This window comes from Akebia trifoliata, chromosome 2 (genome assembly GCF_017979445.1).
Source record: "Akebia trifoliata isolate Shusen 1 chromosome 2, ASM1797944v1, whole genome shotgun sequence".
In the NCBI taxonomy this organism is placed as follows: domain Eukaryota; kingdom Viridiplantae; phylum Streptophyta; class Magnoliopsida; order Ranunculales; family Lardizabalaceae; genus Akebia; species Akebia trifoliata.
In genome coordinates, this window is record NC_141376.1 from 3,058,527 (window position 1) to 3,078,038 (window position 19,512).

General features: G+C 35.6%; 1 protein-coding gene, 1 long non-coding RNA gene and 1 pseudogene across 3 annotated transcripts; 1 reads left to right on the plus strand and 2 right to left on the minus strand.

The window, feature by feature from the left end:
• Window positions 1–5,960: 5,960 nt before the first annotated feature.
• On the minus strand, window positions 5,961–9,086 carry LOC147408801 (uncharacterized). The gene is made up of 2 exons (XR_015171648.1): window positions 6,811–9,086; window positions 5,961–6,426 (listed from the first exon to the last, which is right to left on the minus strand). It is a non-coding gene; the product is annotated as an uncharacterized LOC147408801 (long non-coding RNA).
• Window positions 9,087–12,124: 3,038 nt separating this feature from the next.
• LOC147408802 (ATP sulfurylase 2-like) lies at window positions 12,125–15,629 on the plus strand. 2 transcript variants are annotated; one of them, XM_086421989.1, is made up of 6 exons: window positions 12,655–12,824; window positions 13,516–13,600; window positions 13,690–13,921; window positions 14,010–14,270; window positions 14,497–14,583; window positions 15,229–15,629. In XM_086421989.1, the coding sequence occupies exons 1-6, from the start codon at window positions 12,797–12,799 to the stop codon at window positions 15,364–15,366; spliced, it is 831 nt and encodes a 276-aa protein (XP_086278115.1). In that variant the 5' UTR covers window positions 12,655–12,796; the 3' UTR covers window positions 15,367–15,629. The 2 variants fall into 2 exon arrangements, with proteins under 2 accessions (XP_086278109.1, XP_086278115.1); XM_086421983.1 differs by having other exon boundaries at window positions 12,125–12,824; window positions 13,516–13,921.
• A 2,103-nt stretch (window positions 15,630–17,732) lies between these two features.
• On the minus strand, window positions 17,733–18,411 carry LOC147408803 (auxin-responsive protein SAUR24 pseudogene; annotated as a pseudogene).
• Between the last annotated feature and the right edge of the window lie 1,101 nt (window positions 18,412–19,512).

The following is a 19,512-nucleotide window of genomic DNA, read 5'->3' on the forward strand; positions in this document are numbered from 1 at the left end:
CCCCGTTAATATGACATTCAAAATCATAATTAATTAATCAATCGAAATTAAGGATAAATACTTTTACATGAATTAATAAAGTTGGAGAGTATGTCATAGCTTACCTCATGGCCTGTTAGTCGCATTCACCAACTCCTTTCCTTTCTTTCCATACATACTAATCCTAAGTTAGTTAACGTGGGAATTTGATGCTCCATACACCTAAAAGCTTTCAGTCGCCATCGTAAAGCTTGATAAGGTATCCGATGTAGACTTAACAATCCCACGTTCATAAGTATGATTCGAATTTTAATTCAAGGAAAATTAATTAATTAATGCATACAATCTAATATAAATTAATCCCTTTATATATATACTCTAACCCTAAGGGATTTGAGGTTGGCCTAGTGGCAAGCCAAGCCATGATAAGCTCCTCAATAACGGTAGGTCAAGTGTTCGAAACCTTACGAAACAATGAATTGTAGGATTTTTCTAGAGGGCGGATCCAACGCCGCCTTTGTCCTATATGTGGATTATTTCCCAAATAGAATCACAATCGACCCTACAAATACCCTTAACTTGGTAACTCGTATTATAGATAATTATTTTTGGATTATAATTCCTCAATAATTAATATCAATAAAAATAAATTCTTCAAACAAATCAAATATCTGAAAATTAAACAAAATGTGAAGGAGACATTAATCTTAATGGGTCCCTAAGATGGTTATTCACAAACATGCCGAGAAATAATCAGATATATCTATCTTAAGCTAAAATTAATAATTTTGAAAATGTTGTATTATATGTATCATATGTATCTTAAAACATAATATTAGCAATAAACATTCTTAGTTCTTGATTTGGAGTTATCAAGTTCAAAGGATTCCTTTTTGACTCTTGACAACGACCATACGAAACGAAGTGACAGTTGTCCGAAAGTAACTAACTATCGACTCACACGTGTAACATTGTAACTGACTCTTCAACCAGACAGACAATGTGAACAAGATTCAATCTCAGAAAGGACTCGGCAACTACCTCTTTAACTAATATCTTAAATGTGATTGCAACTATTGCTGATAAATGAAATTAAGATGAAATGAGAATGAAATTTAGTTGTAGAAACCAAAAAGAAAAACGTCCCCTCATTTTTGTTTTTCCAACCACCCGACCACACTAAGCTGTGACTCCGCTGCCCTCACACTTATCCACTTCTCCTCTCTCTCTCTCTCTCTCTCTCTTTTGACTAATCCACCAAACAAAACGCGCTTTTGAACAATTTAGACAGCAAAGCTTTTTTAAAGATCCGCACGTGCGCTTATAAACAATGTCTAGAAAAGAATACTCTTCATATCGTGAGTCGTGATTTTCTAACGCCCCCCTCTTTCACATTAGCTCCCTGACGAGGCATGGTTTAGAATCGTAGATTTTTCATTGGGATACACAAGTGTGCATCTTCATAAATATGTGCAGTTGTATATGCCAAAGAAATCTATGGAACGTATGTCGAGGGGGTGTTAGAAAATCATTATTCATATGTTATATCCCTCATATTGTATTCTCGACTAATTTTGAGAAAAATGATTAATGATCCAGTGTGAAAATCGCCATGTTGAAAGATGGGGCAAACATGTTTTCATATTGACGAATGGGAGATTGATAGAAGGATATTTTCATGAGAAACATGATTGTATGAATTTTTTCATTCATTCTTCTATTATTACATTTGTTGAATAAGACACTTGACAAAGGCTGGTCTTTCTAAATGCATGTACCTCACATGCCAATCTTTTCAGTCCGTGCTTAGTACTTTTTTTAAGGTGATGGTTGATATTTTGTCAATCAATTTGCCTCATCCCATCTATGATCGGTAGCCCTTTGATTGTGGGAATGCCAAATTGACTCCTGAAGTGCTAATTCAAGGCCAACTGCAATTGATGATTATTGGTTAAGTGGCTTGGGCTGTCCTCTAAAAAAGGAGAGGTCTTGAGTTAAATCCTTCTCATTAACTATTTAGAGAGATTTATCTCCTCTTATCTGATATGTGTGATTTGTAGGATAATGCATGTACTTAGAGGAATTTAGGTGAGATATGGTACACTGAGAGGCCAATTGCCTCACCTTGACCAGTCGGACCTACGGGTCAAGACAACCCCTTAATATAATAATAATAATAATAATAATAATAATTGTAGAGGATAGAATCGATACTCAATCAAGATCCTACACGTGTCTTGATGAAGACACGAACTAAAGAGCAGATAAGCAGATGTTGAAAGCAAGTGGTATTTGGAACATGTCAATAATCCAATCTTGCCCAATAGAAGAGCAGAGACAACAAATTTACCTTGATGGAAAGGTAGAGTAAATCAGTATATCCGCGCAATCCTATGCCGAGCATACCAAACTCCCTATTCTAGCAGAGATCCCAAGGATCCAAGGACACGATAAGAGAAATTCCAATTCAGTTTAGGATCCATGTGATCATGGGATCTCCCATAATCAAATCCCAAATAAAGAGAAAATCTTGATCCTGGTGAGGTCCTATATATTCTAAGGGGAACCAAGAGTTGAGGATCTTTTAGACCCCCTCTCGATTCGAACTAATATGGGTTAATCTTTTCTACAATTCTAATTTGATCGTCAAAGAGTAATTAGCAGATATCACACCAGTGCCATCGTAGAGGAGCTAGGAGCACTATTCAAAACAACAAAGCTGAGTAACTTGAGATAAGACCTGAATTTGCTTTTACAAAAATAATAATAATAAAGAGGCTACTGGCTCCATCATCCATGCGTTCTCAAACTAAAAATATTAATCGGAGCCATGGGGTTAAGCTCCATAGATGTGTGGTCTACCAAATGCATCAATTGGAAGCATCCAATCAATGGATCAATCCTAGGCCAAGAATAATATTTGATCAAAGGATGACACCAACGTGATAATCATCATCAAAACCTTATCCCGAACATATGAGAGATCACCAAAATTCGAGAGAGGGAGATGAAGTTAAAATTCGAATTGTAAGCCCTGTTCACACTAGATGAATTCTAAGAAGTTTGGTTTGGTAAATTCCAGCCAACTTTAGAAAAATGCTCGTTTTTGAAGCCCATTTTAGATTCCTTTTTGAATCGTATAATATGCTTCAGCATTTGTCTTCACTCGTGGAAGCAAATCCAGCTATGTTGATCTGAATTATTGGATCTCAAAACCCTCAGTCGCATTCTGATCTACTCTCATAAATAAACCTATAAAATATGATTTTTAGTGGTGACGGTGAGAACGACTTGAGTGATCTAACTTCGATATATTTTTTATATTTTCTTTGATCTAACAGCTCAATTTTTTAATTTATATACCACTAACTAGGGCTTCAACTTGGGTGGCGTCCCGATAATCTTAAAAAAACAAAAAAAAAAAACGTTGGGTGGGTTAGTCCGAATTCAATCCGGGCTCAACCTGATTGATGGGCAAGCCTAGGTTAAGTTATATAGAAGATGAGTTGAGATTGGGTTAGAATATCTCAACCAGACCTTAAGTTGGGTTGAGCTCGGATCGAGGGTTCGAGCAATCACTAACTCAACCCGAACATGATGTTATATATTGATATATAAATATTTTTATTTTAATTATAGATTTTTTTATGAGAGTTTCTATTGCCACACAAATTTTTATTGACGCCACACCAAAATTGCTATTTTTTAATGATTTACATAGGAATTGTTGTGTCATTAGTAATAGTTGGTGTGGCAATAACAACTCTATTTTTCATTTCATTTTGTTATTATGGCTTGTGGACAATTGGATATTATCAATGTGAACTTTGGTTTAATATATTTTGTCTAAATATTTTCTCAATAATAGATTAATTGAAGGTTGAATGCTATTTTATTTACTAATCAAACCAAAATTAAGGTTATTCAATGAGTGCAATCCGACGAAATTGCCCAAAATCCCCTAACTCGGGTTAACCCGAGCTCAACCTGATTTTAAAAGATCAAGCTCGACTTGAGCCTGGGTTTACCTTTCAACCCACCTAGGTTGCACTCCTACCACTAATCCCAAAGCTCATTTGGGCCAAAGTGTCAATCCACATGGACCAAATGAGGACCTAACTCTAAGTTTTTTATTGATCCCATTTGTATAACCTTTTCTCAACAAAAAAAAAAAGAAAAGAAAAAAGAACCAACTAATTGCACACCACCCATTACCAATTGCACTCCATCACTTAATAATTCCCCTTTGCACTCCATCTGAATGATTACACTCTAAAAATAATTGAAAAAAAATTGCACTCATTTTTGTCTTCTTCTTCTAATCGCAATATATATGGATTAATAAATCAAGGAGGGTTGGTTTTGATGATTTTAAAGACGTTGTGGGATTAGGAGGGGTTGGTTAGGCAAACCCCCAATCAGAAGGAGACAAACTACATTCTTACATACACGTGCCCATTGACATCCTTACATATAATTTCTTTGTGTTCCCTAGGAAGGTCCAATGGATCTAACATCGAACTGTAAAGAGAGATGAGGTAGGAGGTTAAAAAATCTGCAACTTGATTACTTTCCCTGTAGCAAAAAGAGAAATTAACAATGTCAAATTGTTGCACTATTGTTTTAATAGCCTTGAGAGTTCTTTCTTGGTCCATGGCACCATGTTTTCCCCATTGATGATGTCAACTGCCACTTTGGAATTTGCTCTAACTGTGACGTGTCTTATGTTAAGACTCAATGTCATATTCAGACCTTTTTGAATAACTTGTAACTCATGGTTAATGATTGATTTCCCTCTAGTGTTAACTGCAAGAACCCCCACCGTGTCTCCATTGTTGTTCCTGATGATTGCACCTTCTCCCCCATCATTACCTCTGAAAGAGCCATTCATATTTAGCACATAACTTCCTACTGAAAGCTTAGCCCACGAGCATTTCATTAGGCTACTAAGAGTAAATTTTGGGTTGAGCACCCAGGAGTCCATAAAGGCTCTATTGGAAGGTGAGTCTACAATACAACCCTCCAAGCTATGAGCTCTGAGGTGGACATCTCGAACTATCCTGCTTTTCCAAGAGATATAAAGGAAGGTAACTATTTTGGAATAGCCATCTGCATCTCTCTAACCATAGGTAGTGGACGAAGGCGTTGAACACAAGTTTCTTCACCAGGGAGTTCAGAGAATCCCCTCTAGCATTGTTGCACCCCCAATCAAATATTTAATTTCATTAAATAGAACAAGAAGGTAGCACGTGCAAAAACGCACATGTATAAAAAAAATGCTTATCTGTAATTTCAAAGATTGATTAAAGGGTTCTTTTAATATTACATGGTAAAAAGAGTGCTGATTTCCTAACTAAAAAATATTCACCCAGATGATGTGGCACAGATACGGGACCATTGATCTGTTTCCTCATGATACACAACTGCACATCTTTTATGGGATTTCCAGTTGTGTATACTGAGAAAATAGATCTATGGTTCTGTGTGCGTGATCGAGTAAAAGACTTTCTAGTTAGAAAATCATTATTCTAGTAAAAAAATGTTTTTGTTTTTTATAATAATTTTGAAAACTAACATGATTTGGGCACTGTAAGTTTCTTGGTTATTGAACAAAATGATCCTAATCATATTAAATTTAAATGTAATCGTGGGGACATTTGTGGAATACAAAATTTGGTATTGAACCACTTCTACTCTGCCTTCTCTCATTCTGAAATGAAACTGGTGGGTAACCCTGTATGGGATGTCCCACGGGTGCTTTGCAAGCCAAATTGCTACTTTCATACCGAAGATGAGATGATCTTGGGTATGGATGATGGACAGGTGATGAAGTATATCATTGCCCATGACCATGATCTGATTGATTTCAAACAGTTGTGGTACATGCGAACCTGTTTTATGACCATGATAGTCGGCTCTTGGTGGAAGAGGTCTACAATGTTCCTGATTGTGATATCTGGCACTTGTATAAGAAGAGAAGGTGCACCATAATAGTTATGATGGTTAATTAACTTCAAACATGTATGAGAGACTTCCCTGTAAACCTATCAACCATAATTGCATTGAGCTCTGTTGATAGGATCTTTCCTCACATGAATCAGAGAGGTACTCGTGCTCATGTTGATCAAGAGTTTGTAAACCAATAGAAGGAAAAATATGTATTCACTCAAGGGGATCATTTCCTCCTCTGACAAAGAATTGATTGGGCAATAATAAGCCTGATCAGAAACTAGAAAAGTGAAATTCACACCTAGATGAAGCCCCGAAACATGAATGGAAGCCATTCTCATCAAACTCTTTGGATACTCTTTGCCTTTCCTTCGCAGTTTGCTGCTAAATGACCCATCTGAATGTTGTCTTGTTGTCTTTGTGGTGTTGTATTGTATTTGGGATGGTCATCTCGATTCTCGACCTCTCTTTTGTTTTCATTAATACAATTACTTTTACCTTTATATATATATATGTATAAAGCTAAAAAGTATCATTAGGGATGCAGCTATGAGCTATCAACATTGATAAAAACACTCTTGAAAGGGAAAAAAAAGAAAAGGAAATCTAACATAAATATTTTGCAGCAAAAAAGAACAAGATATAAAAATAGGTTTTATCTGTTAAAATGACATCTTTCCAATTGGAAATCTAACATAAAAGAGAAAATTCCTAGGAGGAATATTTTTCCCTTTTTATTTTATTTCTTTTGATTGGTAGTGTATTTCTCATATTCTTCTAAAATCTAAAATAACGCATCACCACCGTCAACCTTGAATGCTTCAAACTAAAATTCAGATTCTCACACCATCAGAACTCTATAGAGAATGGGAGCATACCAACCTCTCAGGATTGAGAAATGCACTCCATGAGTAGCCAATGCCAACATGATTAAATCTGCATCCTGGAGTACATAATACAAAAAGCAAGTAGTTTTTTCTTTCCTGATAGGTACAAAAAGCAAATAGTCCAAGACAATTAGAAATAAGAAAATGCATCAAGGGTATTCCCTCACCAAATCAGAAAAGAAAGAGATGCTCTTTGTTTCTGAAAGGGAAAAGTAGATCCTCCACATGTATATAGAACTATAGAAGGTAAGTTCATACCAAACCATACAGGCGAAAAGGTGTATTTGGTTCATAAACAAGAAGATTTCTTTGAACACTAATGTATTGACATAATTTTGTGTTGCTACTCACCAGGAGCATTTGTATCAGATAGGATTAAATTGATAAGCATACAAAAGGAACAATCTTTCATTAATCATTGCTAAATACACTCTAAAAGAAGTAAATTATGAAAGTTCCAAAAAAATGCCGGGCCAGGAAAAAGGGGGTGGGGGGTCATCTTTGGCTGCTCTGAAACGCTTAGATTGATGCTGGTTCATTTTAGCCCTCGGAGCCACACCATCTACAATTTTTTTCAAATAATCAATATGTATGCTACATACCTATGTTACCTGGTTTGTTGGTTCGCTCAGTTCGAATTCGGGTTTGGGGTTCATGGTTTGCCCCTCTAGAATGAACCCGGTTCATTGGGGTAGGTAGAGATAATTCGTTTCTTGGTTTGCTTTGGTTTCCTAGATCGGTTTGCTAGTTTGGTTCACTTTTGCATATATATAGTTCAAGTATACAAGTTATAAGTACAATTACAATGTTAAAAATTGCTTTGGTTAACCAAACCAATTAAAAAATTATTTGGTTAGCCAAATCCAACCAAAATTCGGTGAGTTTGTGGTTCGCTTAATTTTATGAACCCAATATGAACCGTACCATGAATTGGTTCACTTTGTACCGGTTTGTGGTTCGGACTAGCAACAACGAATTGGGTAACATAGCTACATACAAATGGTCCACGCTTATCAAATGTAAACAAAAGAAACCAGCTGAAATATGTTGGACCATAGCAGCAATACAGACACTAAAAATAAAGTTTTTCAGTATTTTCTTGGTTACTAAGGAAGTCAGTTTATGATTAAACAAGACAATTTTTATAAACCATCTTCAAAATCAATGAAGTGCCAAACAACGAGGGGAAAAAAAAACGATAAGCATGGCAACTTAGAACAAAATTTCCTGAAATGCAATTAGGTGAATTATTTTTTCTAGAGTTTTGTTCCAACCCATGCGAGCACACTAGAGAAAATGCACACCTAGAGATGGGTCAATCCAACCAAGGCATCATATAGGGCCAAACTAAGCCACCTATAAGCTTTGTGGCTGCTAGAACACTGCACCAGTAAGCATTGAGATCTAGAAGGAGGTGAATCTAAGTGATAAAATGAGTTTTTGTATCGATTTGCCCCATTTTCTTCATAGTGAAATCGAGCTCCAACGCTCATACCTCCATGGACGTAGCCTTTGGGTGGATCATGTAAAATCTCATGTTGTGGGTATTGTGTTCTTACTCTTCTCTTTGAGTGGTTGTTTATCTTCTTTACATTTGCTACTATTAGTTGGGTAACCCCTCATTGTCATTATCAAACAAGGTCTTGGAAGGTGTAGCATATAAGGTGTTTGATCAAATTACTAAGTGAGCTTCACAAGGGTGTTCAAGTACACAACACCAATTTCAATTTTTTTTTTCAAGGTTTTCCTTTTAAGCTTGTTTCTCAATTTCTAATCGAAATTAACAGTTATTCTTAAAGTTCCGACAATTTACAACAATGAAAACCTAAACCACGAAGATAAATAAAATTTACGACAAATTAAAGACAACTAATAACTATTGTTGGAAAGAGAATTCGAACATAAAGAGAAGGAAGAGGTGGGAGTCGTACCCGGTCTTCCGGATGGAAACAAAGATGAACGATGCCGTTCATGTTGAGATAAAGATGTCAAATTCGATTTTGTTAGAGTTAGAATTACTGGTGTCAACTTGAATCGAAGTTACATCGATCTCCCCTGGTTCTTCTTTGATGGCGTCTACCACCACCATTGGATACCTCTCTGCTTACCATCTATAGAACGCTCGATCTCCCATGGCCGATCTATCGAAGCAAGCTTCGCGCGCACGAGCGAGAGTGTGTGTGAGTAGGGCTATCAATGGATACGAACCGAATCGAATCTGCCTATATCCGAATTCAAATCCGAAATAAAAATCAACATCCGAATTCTAATTCGAAATCCGATGGATATTGAAAATTAAACTCCGAATTTGAATCCAATTAACAAATCGAATATCCAATATTATTCAATTCGAATTCGGATAAAAAAATCTTTGATTTTTTATTTTTATTTTTCAAACCCAATAAATCATGAAAATTAATAAATTAATTTTTTTTATTAAAAAAAAAAAAGGTTTTTAACTTACAGAAGATAATAGATGATTGTAAAACTCTTGATTTTTAATCAAATATAAGCACATTCATCTTCAACCCTAGATTTTCATCTTCGAATCGTATAAAAAATTTCTTATCTTCAACCTCAATTAATAACTCTTATTTTTTTCTCAAATCAATTAATTTTCAACATGTTAAAAGATATCTACAAATTTTCATCATCTTCTTTTAGATTCTATCTATTTCAATAATGGAGGAATAAATCGAAGGTGAAGGTGACAATATCTTAACATCTCTAAGTACAGTTCCACCTCTATATCCATATAGAAAACATAGTCTCGATGACAATCAAATTCTTAAAATTTCTATCTTTTCTATACTGCCTCATATTTCTCATCCGACATTGTTTCCAAGGGAAGATGAAGAAGAAATGGGGAGATGAGGTGAAGGGTGAATAAGAAAAAAACTTTGAAGTGGGCAACCTCCTTAAAAATTTTGAAGCAACCCACATGTGGCATTTTTAAGAGGTTTTTCAAATTTTCATGGAAATATTGGTTATGAGATAAATGCAAAACACCACGTGTTTGATAATGTGGATGGTTTCTTCAAAATTAAAAGTGGACTGTCCGCTTCAAAGTGGGACTCGTTGAGCAACGTACAAGACTGAAAAGATGCATTATGATGAACAGGAAAACAACTGTCTAGCTGTTAGACTTTTATTTATATATAATATATAATATGAAAAGTTGTCTCACACTTTTTGTTTATATATATATATATAATATAAAAAAGTTGTCTTCCACTTTTATTTTATAATATAAATTGAAAGTAAAATATAAGTATTTTGCATGGGTAACGGATTGGATATGAACGACTCAAATGTATCAACATCCGAATTGGTATACGAAATCTGTTTGAATACTTAGAATAAATCTGAATTCGATATATGAAATTTTAAATACGAATTTGAATTTTCGACTATCCGTTGATAGGCCTTTGCGTGAAAGAGCTTTCTTAAAATAGAAGATATGAATTATTTACATATTTCCCCTTAAAATTTGAAAACTATCTTCAAACCCTACATTTTCAGAAAACTTTGTACAAATTATTTATTTGAAACACCCTTCATATTCTTGAATTGATAATGTAGGTACGGTATCTATTAGGGGTGCAACTTGGTTCGGTTTGAGGTCAAAGTGGAATCGAACCAACATAAGTCGGTTCCACTAAATAAGAACCAAAATCGAACCAAATTTGATTGGAACCAAACCAAACCAAATCAAATTAAAACGGTTTGGTTCGATCCGATTCTACGGAATGCCAATATTCTATAAATTGTAAATAATATTTTTTTAATGAAAAAACAAACATAAAATTTCATACAATAAATCACAAATCTATCTATAAAAAGTCATTAGTTTATTCATAAAAAATGACTAAACTATGTCGTAACTCCTAAAATAATTTGTAATAATTATTATATACATATATATATTTATTACATAGGGGTTTGGTTCTATACAAGTTTAATCCGAGAACTGAATTGCAACTTGTTCCAAACTGAACCATCCTAAAGCTATCGGTTTATTTGGTTCGGTTCTTGGTTTGAACCGGACTAAGTTGCAACCCTAGTATCTATATGGCACATTTTGGTTGGAGTTTAAAATACTTAGGTTTCTTAATCAAATCTTTCTCCTTAGCATGTAGCCTGTGTTTAAAGTCCAATAAAAGTATATCACATAGATACATTATGTTGTTGTAGGAACAATACATTGTTTTGGATCACAACTCTTAATGAAAAATTGGTAATAAAGAAAAGATAATAAAGTTAAAAGCAATCTTAAGTTTCGTGGAGGGATTAAATCCCAATTTTTTTAATAATAAAGAGAGTGGAGTTCATTGTTGTGTTTTATTATAAAAAAAGGATTCAATCTTTTCAACGTACTTAGATTGGGACTCTCCACTTTGATATATTTTGGAGAGAGAAAGTTGGAGAAGCAGAAGAAAAGAGTGAGTTTCTCTCTCTACCTATTGGTGATAAAAAATGATGATAAATGTGAAATATTTCATTGTAGTTGAATTTGTAAAGAGTCATTTTGATTAATACGACTGGAGTGAAGATCCCTTGAATGGAAGCGGTTCCTATATAGCACAAGTTCCCGTAGCACACTTTCAATAGAGAAGAGAGAACCATACCAGAAACAAAAATTAACACCTCAGCCCTCTTGTGATTATGGCTTAAATTTGATTTTAAAAAAATAAATAAAAAATATACTCCTTTTTTTTCTCTCTCCAGATTCATGTCTTTACAAATGAATGGTTACTGAACTCTCAATATTTTAAGTTTGAGATTTAATTGCATGGTTGATGTGACATTCTTTCAATAGTAGAAAATGTGCTACAAAATGCTACATGAACCATGCTATAAGGGATCCACTTCCACTTGAATAGACAAAATGACTCTTCACAATAAAATGCCTATCAAAAATGATTAGCAAATATGCCTATTTGTGTCGAAGTTGCTCCAACAGGTACATATTTGAAATGGGGTCTTAGAATCTACAACCTATATCAATGGGATAAACTAGATCTGCTGACTTGAATCCTACTACCCTTTCCTATTCATTCAATACACATCAAGGGCTGCCCACACGTTTTGGAAAGAAATTTCTTCTGGGTTTCTAATTTGCAAGTCAATAAAATCCAGCGAATCATTCATTTGAGCGACCCATTTCTTCTACGACGGCACTACCGTATCCATCCTATATTCAGTCCAGATTCTATTTTGATTCCTTTAGTCATTCATCCACGGTCCCCACCTCCACACACGTGACATCATTATCTCACGAGAAAAAAACAGTAACTTTTAAACTCTGACTAGCGTTTTAATGGCGCCAAATAAATCACCCACAGAACTAACGTGTGGTCACTCATTCTTCTCTATTAATTCTCCTCCAACTTTGGAGGAATTTATTAAGTTTCTCCAAATTTAGTGGATCTTTGAGCATCAAAAGTTCTCACAAATGGCTCTAACAATTAGAGCAAACTCTACTTCTACCCACCTTAATCTCAACCTTCAAACCACCAAAATCATCTTTAATAAAAGAAACCAAAACACCAGAATTCGAACCAAACCCATCTACCATTTCAACCTTCTAATCAAATTTGTTTCTTCTCCTTCAATGTCTGTGAAGATTGGTTCATCTTCTGTGATCAAAAGCTCTTTGATCGAACCAGATGGGGGAGCTTTGGTTGATCTTGTTGTACCAGAGAGCGAACGCGTTTTAAAGAGGGGTGAAGCCGAGAGGATGCCGAAAGTGAAGCTTAGTGACATTGATCTTCAATGGGTTCATGTAATTAGTGAAGGGTGGGCTAGTCCCTTGAGAGGGTTTATGAGGGAAGAAGAATATTTGCAGAGTTTGCATTTTAATTGTCTTAGGTTGACAAATGGGACAATTGTGAATATGTCTCTTCCGATTGTTTTGGCCATTGATGATAGGGTTAAGGAGGGAATCGGGTCATCTCCAGATGTCGGATTGATTCGACCAAATGGAGATCTCATCGCTATTCTTCGAAAGTAAGTTTTATTTTTATTTTTTATTTTTATAATAAGTTTGGTTAAGAAAAACTGTGAATGGGTTCTTTATTTGTTGCTTAGTAGTTGTATCAATGATTGGGGGATCTTTTTTTGATCCGTTAAATGGTTTAATTTGTATGGGAGATGTCTTTAGATTGGATTTGCTACATTCTTCATGATTAATTGAAGTAGAAATGAATTGAAATATTGGTGCTTTTTGAGAAATTAGATTACCCATTAATTGCAATTCTCAAGTTTACATACCCCCCTGATACTATTTGAAGTGAATTTGATCCACAACTAAAATGTCGTCTCCCATGAGTTTGTTCGTGCTGTTTATTACTTGTCTGTGGTTCGTAAGTGAACTGTTTTTTTGTTTCTTAATAATAAGTCCTTGTATGCTTCTCAATTTGTGCTCTACCAATTACATAGTCAAGTCTACATGACATGAATCGACAGCCTAATGATGCTTATTTATAACCATGCAACGAGTAACTTAAAACTTCACAATAACTTGGTCCGAGCTATCACTTTGGTACATTGTTCATAGTCTGAAGATGGTTATGTGGAATATTGATACTGGCTTGCAAACATTTGACTTTGAGAGTAGATTTTTTGGAGTTTCCTTCTTTGCCTTACCCCCTTTGATTTTAACTTTATAACGTGGTTACCGTTTTTTCTTCTGATTCAGTGTTCAAATATATAAGCACAACAAAGAAGAAAGAATTGGTAGAACATGGGGAACAACAGCTCCGGGATTACCTTATGTTGAGGAGGTAATTTCTCCAGCAGGAAATTGGCTCATTGGTGGTGATCTCGAAGTGTTAGAACCTATCAAATATAATGACGGTCTTGATCACTACAGGCTCTCTCCCCGAGAACTAAGGATGGAATTTGATAGGCGACAAGCCGATGCAGTGTTTGCTTTTCAGCTAAGGAACCCTGTCCATAATGGGCATGCATTATTAATGAATGATACACGTAGACGACTTTTAGAAATGGGTTATAAGAACCCAATTTTATTACTTCATCCTTTAGGTGGTTTTGTAAAGGCTGATGATGTGCCGTTGGATGTTCGGATGGAACAACATAGCAAGGTTATTGCCATTGATACCTACCATTTCACAATTGTAAATAATTTTATCTCGCGTGTAATTTTTCTTGAAAGTTCCCTTTTCTTTGTAGGTTCTAGAAGATGGTGTTCTTGACCCTGAGACTACTATCGTGGCTATATTCCCATCACCTATGCACTATGCGGGTCCAACTGAAGTGCAGTGGCATGCCAAGGCACGGATAAATGCAGGGGCTAATTTCTATATCGTAGGTCGTGATCCTGCTGGTATGAGTCACCCAACAGAGAAGAGGGACTTATATGATCCCGATCATGGAAAAAAGGTTTTAAGCATGGCTCCAGGCTTGGAGAAGCTTAACATTTTGCCTTTCAGGGTATGTCTATTACAACATATTGCTCTCCAGCTTCAAATTTAGAACTTTACTGCTTTCTACCATTTGTGTTTCTTTCTTTATATGTAACTTTCGATCTCTCATCTCCTTTTCCATTTTCATTTTGTTTCATTCTCTTGTTAGTTATGATAACATAAGAATTTTATATTATGAAGATATCTGTATGAAAATACCATTTAAACATTTTGATTTCTATTTTTCCTCACAGGTGGCAGCGTATGACACTTCGGAAAAGAAGATGGCATTTTTTGATCCTTCACGTGCTAAAGATTTTCTCTTCATCTCTGGTACCAAGGTAGGAATGATATTTTTCGATATTTCCATCTCTACCTTTTTCAAACTTGTTACAATTGTTTGACAATCCTTAAAGATGATTTCTACAGTTGCTATTATCTAAGACCCGGTAATGTGTTTAGCAAGGGGTCTGTCTTTAGCATAGCCATTGTTGTTGTGCACATGGTGCACATGCAGAAGATGTGGCCAACCATTCAACGAGTTCCACATAGGAAATCCCATATGTAAAAAACTGGCAGATCAGACGATCATAGTTTCATGATCTGTCTTAGTTTTTGATGATAAGCAAACAATAGAACAAATGGTCTAGAAAAAAAAATTGATGGGTCACGTGGTTAGGGTCATCCAATTGAGTGGATTTTTAGTGTAGATCTTGGTGGGAACCATCCAACAGGTCCAACCTGTATCCTTCCAGAGGATTACTATGCTGTTGGGGATCTCTAATATCTCTTTCTTTGCACAAATACATGATTTTGTTTTTGGATACCGTGTTTCTTATTTTTTTAGCAAGATTTTGTTTTTTCCCAAGGAATCTCATGGATTTTAAAGAAGTTTTTATTTATTGTTTCAAAGAAGAAAAAGAAAATCATGTTATTTCTCTTGAAAACTTTTTTGCATCTTATTTGTTTGGTTTTTAATGCTACAGATGCGAACTTATGCAAGAAGCGGTGAGAACCCTCCTGATGGTTTTATGTGCCCTGGGGGGTGGGAAGTCCTGGTCAAATATTATGAGAGCATGCAAACCGAAGAGACTGGTCAACAGACAGCTGTTTTGTCTCCTTAAAATAAACATTTCAAACCAGAGTAACTAGAATCAGATTGAGATGGGATCCAGTGGAGCCTGTTCTGAGTAGGTTCTGTAAGCCAACATTAAAATCGAGGAATTAAGAATGTACTAATATATTTTGTTTTATGGTTCTTAAAGATCGGGTTTTCAAGAGGTGATGTCTTATATGCATATGTTATTTTATATGATGTATTTGCCGATATTGTGAAAGAGATTCAATAATACAAGAAAGATCATTCATGTTGTATTGTGTTGACAAATAGATGTGGTGGTAAAAAATTGCTTCCTGTGTTCGGTCTTCTTCATCGTACACAAATTTCAATTTTACATGCTTTGCTTTTCAAACAGCCTAATCCACCTTAACTATTTCTTTCCTGATCTTGTTTGCTTTTCGCTAATAACTAAATTATTTTCTGATAGCCAAGCAGACGAATGCGGGATACTGAACCCAGGTCTGTTGTATTACCAGTCACAGAATTCACGAACTTACCAAGCTGTCATCTTCATTAATAACTATTCTCAATCTATGTATCTGAACTTTTCTCTCACTCTGCATCTTCTAGTTGGGCAATCGAGATGCTTAAGTTTCAAACCATGCTTTGGTTGTAGCAGTCTCTACATCTAGACTTAATGCCAGAGATTCTATATCCTCAGAATGATTTTATGTCAAGCCCCTAACGAAATGGTTTGAGTCATCTCCTCAATTTTTCTTTTGATTATCGGATTAATTCCAACTTTGTTCATGATAGTTTTCGCATATGAAGCATTGTCCATGATTATCCACAAAAATGCTCTTCTTTCATAATGTTGTTCTTTTACCATTCAAGGATCAAGGATTCCATTCTTTGACAAGATGTTTTTTTTCCACTTACTTGCCAAGAAAATAAAATCTCACTTTTCTTTGGTAGCTGGTGTACACAAAGGACAATCTATTATGCCTGTCCTATGTTAAGCTTACCCTTCTCTGGAGCTCAGCTGGAACAGAAAAGCAGAGGCTATTCAGTTCAGAAATTGCCATTCCTTGCAATTAATTGGGTGGATGCAATCGTCCTCATGTCGGCCATGCTTTTTAGAAGTTGTTTAAGATTATAAGGTGGTTGTGAAGGCACATGGTTTAGACGTGGTTTGTATAAAAGTTAAGGGAGGTGAAGAAAAAGCCTGATCTAAGTAGGTGAATGTGGAGGGTCATGGTAAGTCTGAGGTTTTGGGTTAAAAAACAGTGATGTAAGAGAATGGATGGTTTGTGAGAAGAGTGAAGGGTGTTGGATCATTGCTTGTTGGGTTGACATCAAAGGAAGAAGTACTATGCAGATTTGTTTTATGGTGATTTAAAAAATTTGTTCTTTTTGACTATTACAAGACTTGCTATGTAAGTCAATGACAAGGTTGGTTAGACTTCACAGTATACTAGCTCGCTCGTAAGTTTTCCTCGGTGCCAGTAGAGTGGAACAGTAATGCTTTCCACAACAAAAAACAGATCCTATGGAATATGCTTCCTCCGGCTATTGCTTGGGGGGTCTGGAACGAGAGAAACAACAGCGTGTTCAACAACAAGAGTAGTACCTTTCATACAATTTTCTTGGAGATCTTGGGTTTTTTATACCTTTGGTCAAAACAGAGCATAGAATTTTCAAGAACTACTTTTGAAGATTTTGTTTTTAGATGGCACTCTATGTAATTACTAATGCTGTAGTCTTCTTTCCTTTGGTGCTCTTTGTGAGGCTTTCTCGGTCTCCTTGTTTTTTTGCCCTCTTTCATCAATATATTATACTTGTCAAAAAAAAAAAAAAAAAAAATAATGAGGGGATCTGTGTGTTTCAATGAGAACTATAATTTCCACAAACAGTTGGAACATTTTGTTTCTACATTAAGGAGCTGTTATCATGTATTGTTCAGTCAGTTAGCATAACTCTGCTTTCAACTGAAGTCCTTCTATGGTATCACTTCAATGAGATTGTGATTATCACAGATGTATAATGACATTGTTCACAAAGTGAATTTTTGGGATTAGAATTGCTTCCAAAAGCTGTGGGGCGTTTGGTGAAATTGACTAGAAAGCAAGTTTGTTCTCAAGATTGTGTGAAGTGTGATGACAAGATGAGAGAGAAAACTAGAGATAGCCCAAGGCATTTTGTCATTAACTATAAAGTAGGGATATCTTCATTTCAAAATCTCATACTTTTTGTCCTGCTAACTTCCTGTGAAAGAGAAGCCAAATGTGAGTATGGGTAGCTTGAGCTTGTAGTTTTTGTAGAAATTCAGAATCCAAGTGCCTAAATGCTTTTGATGCCAAAAGCACTCACACACACACACATGATGCCATCAAAGAATAAGATAAAATAAAAGAGAACTGAATTAGAATCTAAAGGAGGGAAAAAACTTTCATTTCTTATATTCCCTTACAAGGTGAAATATTTACATCAGATTGACCACTCCCCACTCCACAAAATTGGAGAGATTGGCTTAAATGGGTTGTCCCATTTGCCGAGCGAGATATTTTGTTGCATTTTTTCATCAGTCAAGAGCAACTCAATTGAGAAGTGAGATCAACAAACACTTCTTCTTTGCATGGAATTGTGAGACCACCCATTGGATGATTAAACCCAAACTCTTCTTCAGCCTGATCTAGTAAGTCTTGGAAGGACATATGGTTCAAGTATGATATTGGAACCACATATCGCTTCTTCTGCGTTTCTCCAACATAAACTGTGAAATGGCCTTTTGGGACTGTTGTTCCTGTTAGAAGTGACCGTCGCAGAATTCGTTTAGCAAGTAGCATCGGAGGCAAATGGATACCCTTGGCTTCAATGAAGTGTTATCCTCGACAGAAAAGATTGATTAATCAAGAATTGTGAAGGGTTTGACAGACCACAGTGAGAGCTCAAACAACTTGAAGTGTGGTAGAAATCTAAGCATGTTTATATAGAGATGAAGAGAGAAACAAATATCTGTAAGGCCAATCCTCTCAAATTAAAAGAGTGGTGAAGAAGTATTCGCAACAAATGGGCTCTACTTCATGAGGGATCACATGGTTTTTTCTCCCAACTCATATCTTACTATTTAGATTGAAATTATCAGTGTTCTCATTTGTTGCAACATTTGATGTCCCACCACCCTAAGAATATGACCTAGAGAGGGCCTACTTGAAATTTTAGATAGTTACTTGCTTGCTGATTTGCATTTTTGAACACAACTAACTGGCCCTTCAAATTAAAGTTGTGTCAGTGACACCTATGGACTATTCTTCTTGGTGAGAAAACAAATCTAAGATTTCATGTTATTTTTTCCTATTTAAAGGACAGTTGCACTAATTTGCTGGGTTTCACACACTTGAATGGTCAAGATGACCTTCTGGGACATTGGCGCCCCATTGAATCCAATTAGTTCGAGTCAGAATACTCATGTTTATTACAATGATAACCGCCTTATTCATCCCTTGTCTACCACACCATCCTTTCCTTGTAGCATCACAACCACCAAGATTTATTTTTTGTTCACACTTTGATAAGTCCCTTAGTACAGCTATCCCAAGTTGTCATCCTTGACTATCTGTATCCATGAGATAATTTAAATTTTTTGTTTTAAAGGTGCATTGGACTTGTGCAGCACGGATGTTGTACCATTCTAGTTTTCAACCTTAAAACACCCATTCAAGTTGGGCTTTATGCCAATGGAGGGTCTAACAATTCCATGCTGTGGAGATGCATTCATTGATCGCACTTGACTTTTGGATGGTTCATGCGAGGACAAAGAACAGCTTTCAATAATGTTGACTGACTCATTCGAACCAACCTATCCATTATTGAGAATAGGGTTTGTTTATCCTGCAAACCCATTCTTTATTTTTTGTAAGTCGGATGGTAATGTAGAAAGAAAAGGTTCTCTCACAGTCAATACACCATAATAACAGAAATTCTAGCCTTTATATAATCTAGACTAGTTATAATGCTTATATGATGAGTAAGCATTCAGTATCCTCTATGTAATGTTTGTGCCTTGTATTTTGTTAGTGGTAGTATATGGGTAGAATGGACTGTACAGTGTACACTAGGAGCAACTCCATGGGTCAAGCTTCATAACTTTTAGGGTGATTTATTCATGATTTCATAACTTTTGTCTTAGGGGAAAAATCCTCTTTGTACA